This window comes from Bison bison, unplaced genomic scaffold (genome assembly GCF_000754665.1).
Source record: "Bison bison bison isolate TAMUID 2011002044 unplaced genomic scaffold, Bison_UMD1.0 scf7180017864209, whole genome shotgun sequence".
NCBI lineage: Eukaryota > Metazoa > Chordata > Mammalia > Artiodactyla > Bovidae > Bison > Bison bison.
Window position 1 is genome coordinate 2894741 of NW_011494781.1, and position 13914 is coordinate 2908654.

At 42.1% G+C, this 13914-nt stretch overlaps 1 protein-coding gene across 2 annotated transcripts in view; it reads left to right on the plus strand.

The window, feature by feature from the left end:
• Window positions 1-12838, plus strand: part of MSANTD3 (Myb/SANT-like DNA-binding domain containing 3) — a 33643-nt gene extending 20805 nt beyond the window's left edge. Inside the window, exons 1-3 of one of the 2 annotated variants that reach the window (XM_010844814.1) lie at window positions 200-327; window positions 3371-3821; window positions 11667-12838. In XM_010844814.1, the coding sequence (XP_010843116.1) occupies window positions 3404-3821; window positions 11667-12076 (828 nt within the window). In that variant the 5' untranslated portion in view covers window positions 200-327; window positions 3371-3403 and the 3' untranslated portion in view covers window positions 12077-12838. Of the gene's footprint in view, window positions 1-199; window positions 328-3370; window positions 3822-11666 lie in introns of those variants that run through there. The other variant, XM_010844813.1, reaches the window with a different exon arrangement.
• Window positions 12839-13914: the final 1076 nt, after the last annotated feature.

The following is a 13914-nucleotide window of genomic DNA, read 5'->3' on the forward strand; positions in this document are numbered from 1 at the left end:
TGCTCAGCTTTTTTTATAGTCCAACTCTCACATCCATACATGACCACTGGGAAAACCATAGCCTTGACTAGACGGACCTTTGTTGGCAAAGTAATGTCTCTGCTTTTTAATATGCTAATCTATGGTATATAGATTCTAATAATGATAAGGGCATGTGTGCTAAGTTGTGTCCGACTCTTTGTGACCTGATGGACTGTAGTCTGCCAGGCTCCTCTGTCCGTGGGATTCTCCAGGCAAGACTATTAGAGTGGATTGTCATGCCCTCCTCCAGAGGATCTTCCTGACCGAGGAATTGAACTTTCATCTCTACGTCTCCTGCATTGGCAGGTGGGTTCTTTACCGCTAGCACCAATGTCATGCGGCGTGGCCAAAAATAAATAAAATAAAAATTCATTAATTAGTAAAGGATATAGACTGTGCTATATCTATAAAATGGACTATCCTTTGGCAATAACAAAGAATGAAGTATTGATATGCACCACAATGTACACAGACCTTGAAAACATTATGCAAAGTGAAAGAAGCAAGTCACAGTTTATTCCATTTGTATGAAATGTCCAGGGGTAAGAAAAAAGAGGGGCATTGGACTCAATCTTTGAAGCGTTCAGGCCTTTACACCTCTGAAATTATATTAATTATTTACATGGAACTGTACACTTTTAAAAGTGGCCCTTATAGCTTAAGAATCACAGACTCCAAGTCCTCATTTTAAAGATAAAGAAACTGAGGTTCTTCTAAGAGCATGGACCTATCTGCAGCCACAAACATAGTGATGGAAATGTCGCATCTTCTGGGGTGATTTTGGATGATTCTACAGTCTTGGTAGTATTTATATTATCTGTTACATTAGGTCACTCAGTGACTTCTCTTATCTTCAGCTTAACAAAACTTTGAGAGACCTGTGTAGTTCAGAAGGTGCCTACCATGAATTTGAGGAATTATCAGTTCCTTAATGTTTCACTTCAGTTCAATTCAGTCGCTCAGTCGTGTCCGACTCTTTGCAACCCCATGAACTGCAACACGCCAGGCCTCCCTGTCCACCATCAACTCCCAGAGTTTACCCAAACCCATGTCCATCAAGTCAGTGATGCCATCCAGCCATCTCATCCTCTGTCATCCCCTTCTCCTCCTGCCCCCAATCCCTCCCAACATCAGAGTCTTTTCCAATCAGTCAACTCTTGGCATGAGGTGGCCAAAGTATTGGAGTTTCAGCTTTAGCATCAGTCCTTCCAATGAACACCCAGGACTGATCTCCTTTAGGATGGACTGGTTGGATCTCCTTGCAGTCCAAGGGACTCTCAAGAGTCTTCTGCAACACCACAGTTCAAAAGCATCAATTCTTTGGCGCTCAGCTTTCTTCACAGTCTAATTCTCACATCCATACATGACCACTGGAAAAACCATGGCCTTGACTAGATGGACCTTTTTTGGCAAAGTAACGTCTCTGCTTTTGAATATGCTATCTAGGTTGGTCATAACTTTCCTTCCAAGGAGTAAGCATCTTTTAATTTCATGGCTGCAGTCACCATCTGCAGTGATTTTGGAGCCCCAAAAAATAAAGTCAGCCACTGTTTCCACTGTTTGCCCATCTATTTGCCATGAAGTCATGGGACCGGATGCTGTGATCTTAGTTTTCTGAATGTTGAGCTTTAAGCCAACTTTTTCACTCTCCACTTTCACTTTCATCAAGAGGCCTTTTAGTTCCTCTTCACTTTCTGCCATAAGGGTGGTGTCATCTGCATATCTGAGGTGATTGATACTTCTCCCGGCAATCTTAATTCCAGCTTGTGCTTCTTCCAGCCCAGCATTTCTCATGATGTACTCTGCATATAAGTTAAATAAACAGGGTGACAATATACAGCCTCGACGGACTCCTTTTTCTATTTGGAACCAGTCTGTTGTTCCATGTCCAGTTCTAACTGTTGCTTCCTGACCTGCATATAGGTTTCTCAAGAGGCAGGTCAGGTGGTCTGGTATTCCCATCTCTTTCAGAATTTTCCACAGTTTGTTGTGATCCACACAGTGGAAGGCTTTGTCATAGTCAATAAAGCAGAAATAGATGTTTTTCTGGAAATCTCTTGCTTTTTCCATGATTCAGCGGATGTTGGCAATTGGATCTCTGGTTTCTCTGCCTTTTCTTAAACCAGCTTGAACATCTGGAAGTTCACGGTTCACGTATTGCTGAAGTCTGGTTTGGAGAATTTTGAGCATTTACTAGCGTGTGAGATGAGTGCAATTGTGCAGTAGTTTGAGCATTCTTTGGCATTGCCTTTCTTTGGGATTGGAATGAAAACTGACCTTTTCCAGTCCTGTGGCCACTACTGAGTTTTCCAGATTTGCTGGCATATTGAGTGCAGCACTTTCACAGCATCATCTTTCAGGATTTGAAATAGCTCAAGTGGAATCCCATCACCTCCACTAGCTTTATTCGTAGTGATGCTTTCTAAGGCCCACTTGACTTCACATCCCAGGATGTCTGGCTTTAGGTGAGTGATAGAAACAAATTAACACAATAGAGTTCCACATAGATGTTCAGCTTTTCTTTTTTTTGGCTGTTCTGTACCACATAGGGCCTTCCTTAGTGGCTCAAAGGTAAAAAAAATCCACCTGCAATGCCGGAGACACAGGAGATGCGGGTTCGATCCCTGGGTTAGGAAGATCCCCTGGAGGAGGGCATGGCAACCCACTCCAATATTCTTGTCTGGAGAATCCCTTGGACAGAGGAGCCTGGTGGGCTAACGCCCATGGGGTCGAAAAGAGTCAGGCATGACTGAAGCAACTGAACACACATGCATGCACCACATAATCAGGCTTCACTGGTGGTTCAGAGGTAAAGAACCTGCCTGCCTAGTGGGATGTGTGGGTTCGACCCCTGGGCAGGGAAAATCCCCTGGAGAAGGAGATGGCAGTCCACTCCAGTATTCTTGCCTGGAGAATCCCAGGGACAGAGGAGCCTGGTGGGCTACAGTCCATGGGATGGAAAAGCGTCAGACACGACTAAACACAATAACCAGGTAACCACAAAATAGCCAAGAAGTGCAGCGAAGGTTCTACTGGAGTGGGTAGCCATTCCGGTCTCCAGGGGATCCCTCCGACCTAGGGATTGACCCACTTCTGCATTGCAGGCAGATAGATTCTTTACCATCTGAGGCACCAGGGAACCCCCACTTGAAAATCTATTCTTAAGTTAAAACCCCGTTCCTGGTAAACTTCTGAATGTTTTCTTGAGAATATCACAACTCAGTATTAAAGAGGGGAGGAAAGTGCTGTATTTCAGACAAGGGAATCAAGTCAGGGATGGAGCTTGAGTGACTAGCTGATGCCTTTATAGCTGGAGTTGATAATGATTGTTTCAAACTTCCTGTTCCAGGATAGCTAACAGCCAGGAGAAACACAGTGGAAAATGCAAAACAACGAAATCATAAAACCTGCCAAATACTTCTCAGAATTGGAAAAGAGCATCCTGCTGGCGTTAGTAGAAAAGTACAAGTATGTGCTGGAATGTAAAAAAAGTGATGCACGAACTATTGCCCTCAAGCAGCGCACCTGGCAGGCGCTTGCCCACGAGTACAACTCCCAGCCCAGCGTGTCGCTGCGGGATTTCAAACAGCTGAAGAAGTGCTGGGAGAACATCAAGGCTCGGACCAAAAAGATTATGGCCCACGAGAGGAGAGAGAAAGTGAAGCGCAGCGTCAGCCCGCTTCTGAGCACCCACGTCCTGGGGAAGGAGAAGATTGCCAGCATGCTGCCGGAGCAACTGTATTTCCTGCAGAGCCCTCCCGAGGAGGAGCCCGAGTACCACGCTGAGGCCGCTGCCCAAGGTATCGTGCGTGCCGCCCGCTTGCACCTTCCCCTCGGGTAGCCGTTTGACAATTCAGTGTTCAAGTCCTTCATTTCCACGGAGCTTAGGAAAAAAAATAATAACTTTCCTATCAGACTTGACTTTCTTAGTTCAGAATTTCTGGATTAGATAGGACATTCAAGTCATGTTGTCCATAAAAACAGAAGCTCTTCTCTCCTTGTGCCATCTCTTAGAGAGGTCTCAGTAATCACTATTATCACCTAAAAGGGGAAAATAAGGGGCTGCATCAATATAGTTATGAATGAAGTACCTTAGTTGCTTATCTCTATTTTATATATTAAAGAGACTTTGAGGATTCATACTCATTTCAGTCAATCATATTTTTTATCTTTCAAAAGTAGTTTTGGAGGACTGTTGTGTGCAAAGCACCACATTAAGTTCCTCAAAAGGCCACGATAAGAAAGTGAACTATTTCAAAGTTACCAAAAGTACAGAGGCTAATATACCAAACACCCATTTAGCAGTCACCTAAGTTAAAAACTAGCATTTCTACCTATTATAACATTGTGATCTATAGTTTTGGTTTGTGTACTCCAGGAAACATGAGACATTCTGGAAAAAATTCATTTTTGAAAAGAGAAAAATATACATAATTCTTAGGGAAGTAAAAGAATGTCACATAATTAAGACTGTAACAGTAGTGGGTCATGGCTTTAAAAAGTTGGAATTAAGGGGCTATTGAAATTTCTCCAGGCAAGGGGAGGGTGAGAATGCATATAGACAAAGTATCAGTAATTTCTGCCGCTTTTAAGATAGGAAAGATCAGTTTATGTAAAGATTCATGGAAGTTTGCAGAAAATATACCTTGATGCAGAGGAAGATTTCTGGGAAAGCCAGAAGACTGCTCAAAAGGCCCGCCAAGGACCCAGACAGCAAGGATTTGCCTGGAAAAATCCAACTTTTGGCTTGCAGGATGAGAAATTCACTTATTAGTGTCCCAAGAGTAAATTGAAGCTCTGAGAGACTAGTTAATTAAAAGTCACAAGAAACTGTTTAAAACCAAGAATGTTATTCATGTAGAGTGGAAAAGATAATAACATGTTTCTGATTAGCACTTTTTTTTTTCCTGTTGGCAGATCATCCTGGGAAGCTTAATTACGATCAAATGTTTGTTTTCTGATCATTTGGCCAAGGTAAAATCTAGGAAGCCAGTTGAATGTCAGGCAACTCATGTGTTGTTTCTCAGGGTAGGATCTCTGTTTAAGTTGATTCTTGAGTTCCCCAGGTAGGGAAGCTTCCAGTGTTAATATGGACACTGCCAGCTCTCTCTCCTCCATCCTTATTGCTGCTTCTGTGCTAAAGTGGGGTCCGCTGCTAATTGACAGTGTCCTTGCCTTGGAGATGTTTACAGCTTCAGCGAGTTCCTGTCCATTATGCTGGCCTTGGGTGATTCTGTGTCTGTGAGGCAGTGAAAGGAATGGTGCTGGGGGAGGTGAATCAGCAGGGCTGCTTTTCAAATTGCTTATATTCCCTGAGAGATGTTGCTGAGGAAGATGCTGGTGTGGACTGCGCGCAGTTCACTTCGCAGATTTCCAGTCTGGATGGTTGTGTATTGATTTCATCAGCTTCTTCTAAGGGGACAGTCTTATTTCCCCATTTTCAAATTCTTGAGTAGGAACTAGAAAGTCTATTCTTACAGATTTTTTTCCTCTTGCTTTTTAGAGGAAAGGATATAACTTATTTACTCATAAACACAATTTCTAAATTTTCAACAAGAAGGGAATAAATGTGGATTCTCAGTGTCCTTCCTGTAGTGATGTTTTCTAGAGACTCACTTGTAAAGAGATTTTCTTTAAATTGGCTGTGTGTACATATATGGTGCATGAGACTTTTTGCTGATGGTTCTTAAGGTACAGCCATATGCTGTCTGGTTCCTGTTTCCAGGTCAGATCTGGAGGGTGATGGAGAAGTGTGTTGCTTTGTCAGTTGGGAACTGGGTCCAAAATAATTTGTATTCTCTAGTAGTTAAGGTACTGAAACTCTTTCCATACATTAAAACAGCTTTGAGGTTACCTTACCCATTTTGCATTTCAACTTACTTTTAAGAAAGAGAAAGAAAGCTGGAATTGTTAATCATTGTTTCTGGGTCTTGCTGGGGAAAAGGTTGAGAACCTGCTATAGAGTTATGGCTCTTCTTCTTTCGTGTGTCTTTTGGCCCATGGACTCTGTGTGTGTGTGTGTGTTTAGTTAGTGTCTCTGCTAACTTTGTCTCCTGTCTCTCTGTCTCTACTGTGCTGTCCAGTATAGCAGCCACAAGCCATGTGAGGCTGGTAAGCACTTGAAATGTAGGGAGACTGAATTGAGAGGTGCTATAAATGTATGCACTATATCTCAGAGATTTAGTACCAAAAAACAGAATGTAAAGTCTTACTCATAACATTTATATTGATTGAATGTTGAAATGATAATACTTTAGATCTGTTGGATTAAAAATATGTTACTAAAATTAATTTCGCCTCTTTTTACTTCTTTAATGTGGTCATGAGAAGAAATTTTAATGGCATACGTAACTCATATTTCTGTCGGACAGCACTGTCCTAACACCTTGTACAGTGCCTGTGACAGAATTAGTTGCTCAAAGATTTGTTGGAGTTTAAACAAAGGAGCCTAACACATTCCCCTAGAGGCCTCCCACCAACTATTTCTTATGTGAGATGTCTTCAACTGTGTCATCTTGATCACCGTCCCTTGCATGTTCTTAGCTTTGTTAATAACTTTCATGAAATGTATATCTGTATTTGAATGCACTGGCCTTAAAACTTAATACTTAGGAACGTATTTGTAAAAAACGGGTGTTTTCTCCTTAAATATAATAAAGGAATTTATACCCTGTAGATTTATGATATGTGATAATTTGGCTTCGATACTTAACTTCCATAATCTTTGGGGAACAGGTTTACAAACAAACTAGGGGAGTTGACAAAATTTGCTGGGTGATCAGTTCAGTTCAGTCACTCAGTCGTGTCCAACTCTTTGTGACCCCATGAATCGCAGCACGCCAGGCCTCCCTGTCCATCACCAACTCCCGGAGTTCACTCAGACTCACGTCCATCGAGTCAGTGATGCCATCCAGCCATCTCATCCTCTGTCATCCCCTTCTCCTCCTGCCCCCAATCCCTCCCAGCATCAGTCTTTTCCAGTGAGTCAACTCTTCGCATGAGGTGCCCAAAGTACTGGAGTTTCAGCTTTAGCATCATTCCTTCCAAAGAAATCCCAAGGCTGATCTCCTTCAGAATGGACTGGTTGGATCTCCTTGCAGTCCAAGGGACTCTCAAGAGTCTTCTCCAACACCACAGTTCAAAAGCATCAATTCTTCAGCGTTCAGCTTTCTTCATAGTCCAACTCTCATCCATACATGACCACTGGAAAAACCATAGCCTTGACTAGATGGACCTTTGTTGGCAAAGTAATGAGGGTAGAATGGCCAAATGTCAGATGCACGTAGGAAAACTAAGCTTTCAGATAGGACTCAAGTATCTTGAGAGAACTTACATTTAATTCATATGCTGTTAGTTCTCTACTATACAGCTATACTCCAGTAATGCAGACATAGGCATGCCAACCTATCAAACATTTCTTAATAAATTCCAGTATTAGTCTTTTTAGTTTAATCCTCTTCTTTTGGGGTAGGAACTCCAGTACAGGGAGCTGATTTTTATTTCTAGTCATGACACATTAGATATATAAAGGGCTGGAAAAGTCCTTTTTTGTGTATTATTACTTATACAAAAATCAGCATTATTTTTTTTCCTTTTTTTAATCCCCATTCACCACTTTCACTCTTTTCTCCTGAACCCTAATCATTCTAACGTGTTGTATATTCTCTCATGTGTTTTTAAAAGCATGCATTGGTGTTGTGTGTGTATATTTTATTTTTTGCAAATATTAAAATTTTACATAGATTAAAAATCATGCTATAGATGCCATTCCTTTTTCTCTTACCTTTTTTCACTTAGAATGTTTTAAAGATCTATCCCTACCATGGTGAGTAAATCTAACTTGTTTCTTTTAGTTGATGTATAATATTCTGTAGTGTATACCCTGGCATCTTATTTATCCGTATTCCCTGTCAGTCCTGTTTCCATTTTTTCTGCTGAGAAGGGCTGAGTTTTAGCCTGTACATAGTTTCCTTCCCATCCTTTGACTGCCTTCGTTGGTTTTCCTGATGAAATTAAACTTACTCAAATTGCCCAAGTGGAAGAACACCCCTTGACTGTGTTCTCTGCTCCCAGGAAACACTTTAGGCCTTCTTACCCGTTTTGCACACGATCGAGTTGTTTTCTACTTCAGGTGGCTTTGTTTTACCTGGGAGAGAGATTACATGGTGTGTGTTTGTAGCAGGTTGCCATTCCCAGGAGAGTCTTTTTCCAATTAAGAGGAGACTCTCCCCATCTGAACACTAGCTTCCAATCATTGGAGCTAATATTTGTGTGAAAGTTAATTAACTACTCCATCAGGCTTCTCTAGTTTTAAGCAATAGCTTCTAGCAGAGTCTTGAGAGATCTGGCTTTTTAAATTTAAAATGTGCACACTTTTAAACTAAAAAAAATTAATTTTAAAGTAGACTCATTTATCTGTTCCCAGACATAAACATACTGTGTTCATGTTCATAAGTCAAGAGAGAAATTTGGAGGTCAAAATTTGAAATATATACCCATAGTCTTAATAATCAATGGTTTTGTAGTGGATACAACCTGAAGACTGCATTTCAAGATATGTAAGTAATCAGCTGAGCAGGTGATATAATGAGAGGGTGGGCGTTGTAATAGTTGAGCTTGTGTTTTAGAGTCAGGCAGACCTGGATTGGAGTCCTGGTTCTTTCAACTAGCGAAGTGACTTTAGCTTATTGTGTTTGGTTTTCTATAATAGTACCTCCCTCAAGGACTTCCCCAGAGAAGGCGGTGGCACCCCACTCCAGTACTCTTGCCTGGAAAATCCCGTGGACTGAGGAGCTTGGTAGGCTGCAGTCCATGGGGTTGCTGAGAGTCGGACACGACTAAGCAACTTACCTTTCACTTTTCACTTTCATCCATTGGAGAAGGAAATGGCAACCCACTCCAGTTTTCTTGCCTGGAGAATCCCAGGGACGGGGGAGCCTGGTGGGCTGCCGTCTATGGGGTCACACAGAGTCGGACACGACTGAAGTGACTTAGCAGCAGCAGCGGCAGCAAGGACTTCCCTGGTGGTCCACTGGTTAAGACTCCATCTTCCAGTGCAGGGGCACAGGTTCCATCCATGGTCAGGAAGCTAAGGTCCCACATGCCATGGGGTGTGACCAAAAATGAAATAAAAAATAAAAACACCTCTCTCAGAGGGTTGTTGTAAGGATTGAATGAGATAATGCTGCAAAGCACTAGCCTAGTGCCTGGTTAGCTGCTCAGAAAATGGTATTGCTGTCATCATAGTCATCATCAAAAGGCCTCTAAAGCCAAGACTTATTGAGAGAAAAATAAGCATTTAGAAATTGGGAGAGATGAGTAGCATTGTCAGGGCATGGACTTTTTAAAAGCTCAGAGGAGTATCCAGAACTGTCCTCTGGAATGAAATCAAAGAGAGAAGAGGCTAAAGGTACCAAAAAACGTCTAATGTGTCCAGTCTTCTTTGAAGACAGTTTCAGATCTGAGACTCGAAAGGAAACAGATGAGGTAATCCTCTTTGCATTTGATCCCATCTGAGGGACCCCATTCTCGGTGCTCAGCCGTCCCCACTCCTTTGTCCTGCGCCTTGGCTCTGCACTCAGAATGCTATTCTTTCTTCACAGTTGTGCCGTGTTGAGAGCGATGTGACCCTCTGCAGCCAATTCATCCCGCACACATTTCTTACAAGCCCAGCAGTGTGTCAGGCCCTGAGCTGGGTCCTCCAGGAGGATGAATTAGAGGCAGTGTCTGTCTTCAAAGTGCTCAGAGACCTGAAGGGGAGGTAGTTAAACCGCCAGTTTTAACAAGTGCTCTGCCAGAGGTAGGCTCCGGAGGCAGTGGGAGCATGAGGGAAGGACATCTAATTGAAGCTGTAGCCGCTGGAGTTGGGAAGACTCCTAGGGAGACATTTTCATTATCTCTGGATGACGCAGGAGTCCTTTTAACCTTCCCTTTCAAAAGTAAGATTTTTTTTTACCTTTTCTTTAAGCTTAATTAGGGACTAGTTATGGTTGTTACCTAACCCCTTAGAGTGAAATCATCTAAACAGCAGCCATTTTCCTTTTATTAACAGAGTGTTACGAGTTAGGTTTCCCCCAGTAGCCATTAACATTCCCGGCATCCCATCTTCTGGAATAATGGAGTGGACGTACTAATGTAATCAACTCTGTTAATAAATTGATGTTATTTTTCTCCAAGGAGAGGACTCTCATTACCGGAAATATAAAGCGTCCCAAGAAAGCACTGGAGTCAGAGCTAGAATCCAGTCCTACCACATGGAATCATGGGTTAGTGGTGTTAGTGGTTTCCTTATGGAAACTCCCTAACTGATACTCATATCATTGACCTATAAAAATACTAGGGCAAACATGGCACCACCGAATGTGGCAACCTTTTGTATCCATAAGCTCTGTTCCCTTCTGTTCAAAGCTTCAGCGCTAGGCATCCGCTAGGTACCAAGCAAAATAATTGGTGCCCAAGGATAAAAGAAATGAATAAGTCACAGTCCTCAGACAATACTAGGATGTGTTAAGTTCTATAACAGAAGAGAAAAGTAGAGGGCTGAGGTTTCACAGAGCAAGTAGCATTGATCCTGAATGAAGTAGGGGTTAGGGAGGAGGTTGGAAGGGAAACTAGAGTAAGAATGTGTGTTTGAGTGAGGGGCTGGGGACAATTAGTGAGCCCAACTGTAGGCTGAAGGAGCAGTGAGACAGCATTATGGGAGAAAATAAAGATTGTGGTAGAATTGGAGGATACCTGGGATTTTGAAGAGTAAGTCAAGGAAGATAAAAGAAGGTTGGAATTAGATTATGAGGGTTACTTAGGGTGGATGGAAAACAGAGCCAGAGATAGGAACCCCAGGGAAACATTTAAGTGTGATCCAGAAAAGAGAAGAAAGAGCAATCAGAGAGGAAACTTAGGAGAAAGCAATGGTTCAGAAGCTAATAGGGGAAAACAAATGTCAAGAAGGATTGTCAAGTGCTAGGGAGAAGTTTCATAAAAGGGATGTCAGAAATTGTCTGTAGGATATGAATATTGACCCCCAGATGGCAGCGCTAGAGGGAACAGCCAAATGTAGGAGACTGAAGAAAAGTCTGAGGAAGTTAAGCCAGGGAGTGTAGGCTCATCTTTCTAGGAAGAACCTTTGTGAGATCCTATCCAGGGTAAGGGTTAAGACCTGTGAACAGGACCCCCAACAATGGTGCCCTTGTGGAGATTGAACTTCAGTGTTCATGGCTGAATGAGAATCAGAGAGGGAGATCAGACCAAGGGAGAACTTCTTAATCTGCAAACCGACCACTGGCTTTGTACTGTGGTCTTCTGCTCACTGGGGGTTGTGCACATTTCATTTTAGAACTTACATCCACATACCCAGGTCTCCAGTCCTTGATAAGCACAGTCTCGGACCACTTTTCTCATAGTTCGCAGTGTCAGAAATGACATGATGAAACCTATTATTGTTACTTTCTTAAGGGAAAATTGCTTTCGATGTATGGTTTTTTTTTTTTTTAAAGTCAGGAGTGACAGGGGTACCTGTGGACGTGCAGACCAGAGCAGATGCTGTCTCAAGTCATCCTGCCATGGGGGACCCTGTCATTTGAAATAGGATTGATTTACTCTCTGCCTGTAAGATCTTTGAACATATGTTTTCTGCTACTGTTTTTCAGAATCATTTGCTGTTTCAAATAGAGAACTGTGCGATGATGAGAAAGAGTTCATACATTTTCCAGTATGTGAGGGGACCTCTCAACCTGAACCCTCGTGTTCAGCTGTCAGAATAACAGCCAATAAAAACTACAGGAGCAAAACCTCTCAGGAAGGTGCTTTAAAAAAGATGCATGAGGAAGAACACCATCAACAAATGTCCATCTTACAACTGCAGCTGATACAAATGAATGAGGTGCATGTGGCCAAAATCCAGCAGATAGAGCGAGAGTGTGAGATGGCAGAGGAGGAACACAGGATAAAAATGGAAGTTCTCAATAAAAAGAAGATGTATTGGGAAAGAAAACTGCAAACTTTTACCAAGGAGTGGCCTGTTTCCTCATTTAACCGGCCCTTTCCCAATTCACCCTAAAAGACTGTGGGGATGGCCCCCTTGTAATTAATGTGTGTTGGCAAAGAAAGTCTGGAACATGAACTTACGGTCAGTAACCTGTAACAGAGCTACGAACTAGGAAAATTAGAGTGGTAGTAGACACTTAAGAATACATTCAGGTAAACAGCTGCACCCTGTGTACCCCTTCAGTGGTAAAGAAGCTGTTAGAGTTTTCTGAAAATTATCACTTTGAGTGCTATCCTTCTGAATGTAATGTCTCTTAATTAGAATTCATACAAGAACCATGTGTGAGTGTTGTTGTTGTATTTTTTTAATCAAATGCAAGTGTGACTATAAAGGGAGTGTGGCTGGGTTTTATGGGTCTTTTTTTTTTTTTTAAACAGCAGACCTTTTATATCCAAATGAATGCCCTCCCATTGAAAGCGGCTGTCTTGGGAGGATACACGTTTCTCCAGCGGTGATGCTGTTGCTCAGAGTTTGCTAGAGGTCTTTCGGGAACCTCCACAAGAGCTACAGCACACTTTTCAGTTTTTCTGTGTCATCTTTTGAGTGTGGATTTTCCGTTTTTAAACAGCCCGACATATGGAAGGTTATTTTCTAATGTGGCTCATAGACTGCTTTTTTTTCCCCTTTACTCAAAGAAGAGTTCCAGATAATGTCTCCAACAATGGTAGCTTTGTTGGAACTAAGGATGTGATTACTTTGAGAGAGAAATGTTCGTTTAGAGTTCTACATTCTGTCATGCTTATTTCTTATTTTATTAAAAGACAAGACTTGCAATTTTATAGTCACACTGTGTATGTTTTTTAAAGGTGCTGCTTCCCCCACTGTGCTCCAGTTTTTGCCTTCCTGCTGTAGGTTCCTCCCAACTTTGTACTACTGAGTTCATGCTTGCCCTTAGTTTTAATCTTTAGCCACCTAAGGAAAGACCCTTCCCTTGCTGTACTCCTGGTGCTGGCTGATAGTAACGCTCCATAAGCATTACACAGTTGGTATTGAGCTTTTTCAGAATCCATTACCAATAGATTTGGAAATATGGATTGATAAATGGATATTTTCACTGAGCTGTGATATAACTTCTGTAGCCTAGTGTGAAAAACAGCCTTGGGAGCTGGGCATAGCAGTAGTTGGGAGAAGCTAAGTGACACTCAAGTGCCATGGCAGGTCAGCAGAGTCTGAGAATGAAACCTCGAGACTGTGTGTCGGGGAAGGAGTATGTGTGACAGAGGCTATGTAGGTAGTGTAGGACTAGGAGTCAGAGCTTGAATTCTGAGCTTGGCTCCGGCTCAGGTGCTATGTGACCTTGGGTAACTCCATTTAGTCTTTGGCCGTGGTGTTTCCTGTCTCTAAAACAAGGGAGTTGGTCTAGATAATGATCAGACCAACTCCTTGACTATGGTGTGGTCTGCACAGTCTTGGACGACGGCTGCTAACATCATAATTGTCCGTAGGACGTGAGTCAACGGGGAGAGTTTATACAGTGGCTAAGCTTCCTTTCATAATTTTGGAATTTGGCTCTCAGGGTCTGTAAATTCAGTAAAGTACATATGTACTCATATATGCATATGCACTGCATAAAACTTAAATGGATATCAATTTATTATATGCACTGATCATATTTTAAATACCTTAGAGGAACCAGTTATTAAAGGGAACCCATGAAGACTAGTCTTCTTTCAAAGGAAGGATGCTTTTGTAAGGATTTGTGTTCTTACTTTTTTTTCCAAATGGACCCTTTAGAGAAGTAGCATCTGGAAAAAGTCTCAAGCTTCATGGATTTATGGGAGACAAATTAGGCCAGAGAATGGCAGGTCCTCAACACAGATGTGAACTGACAAAAGTTTGATTTGCTTCAT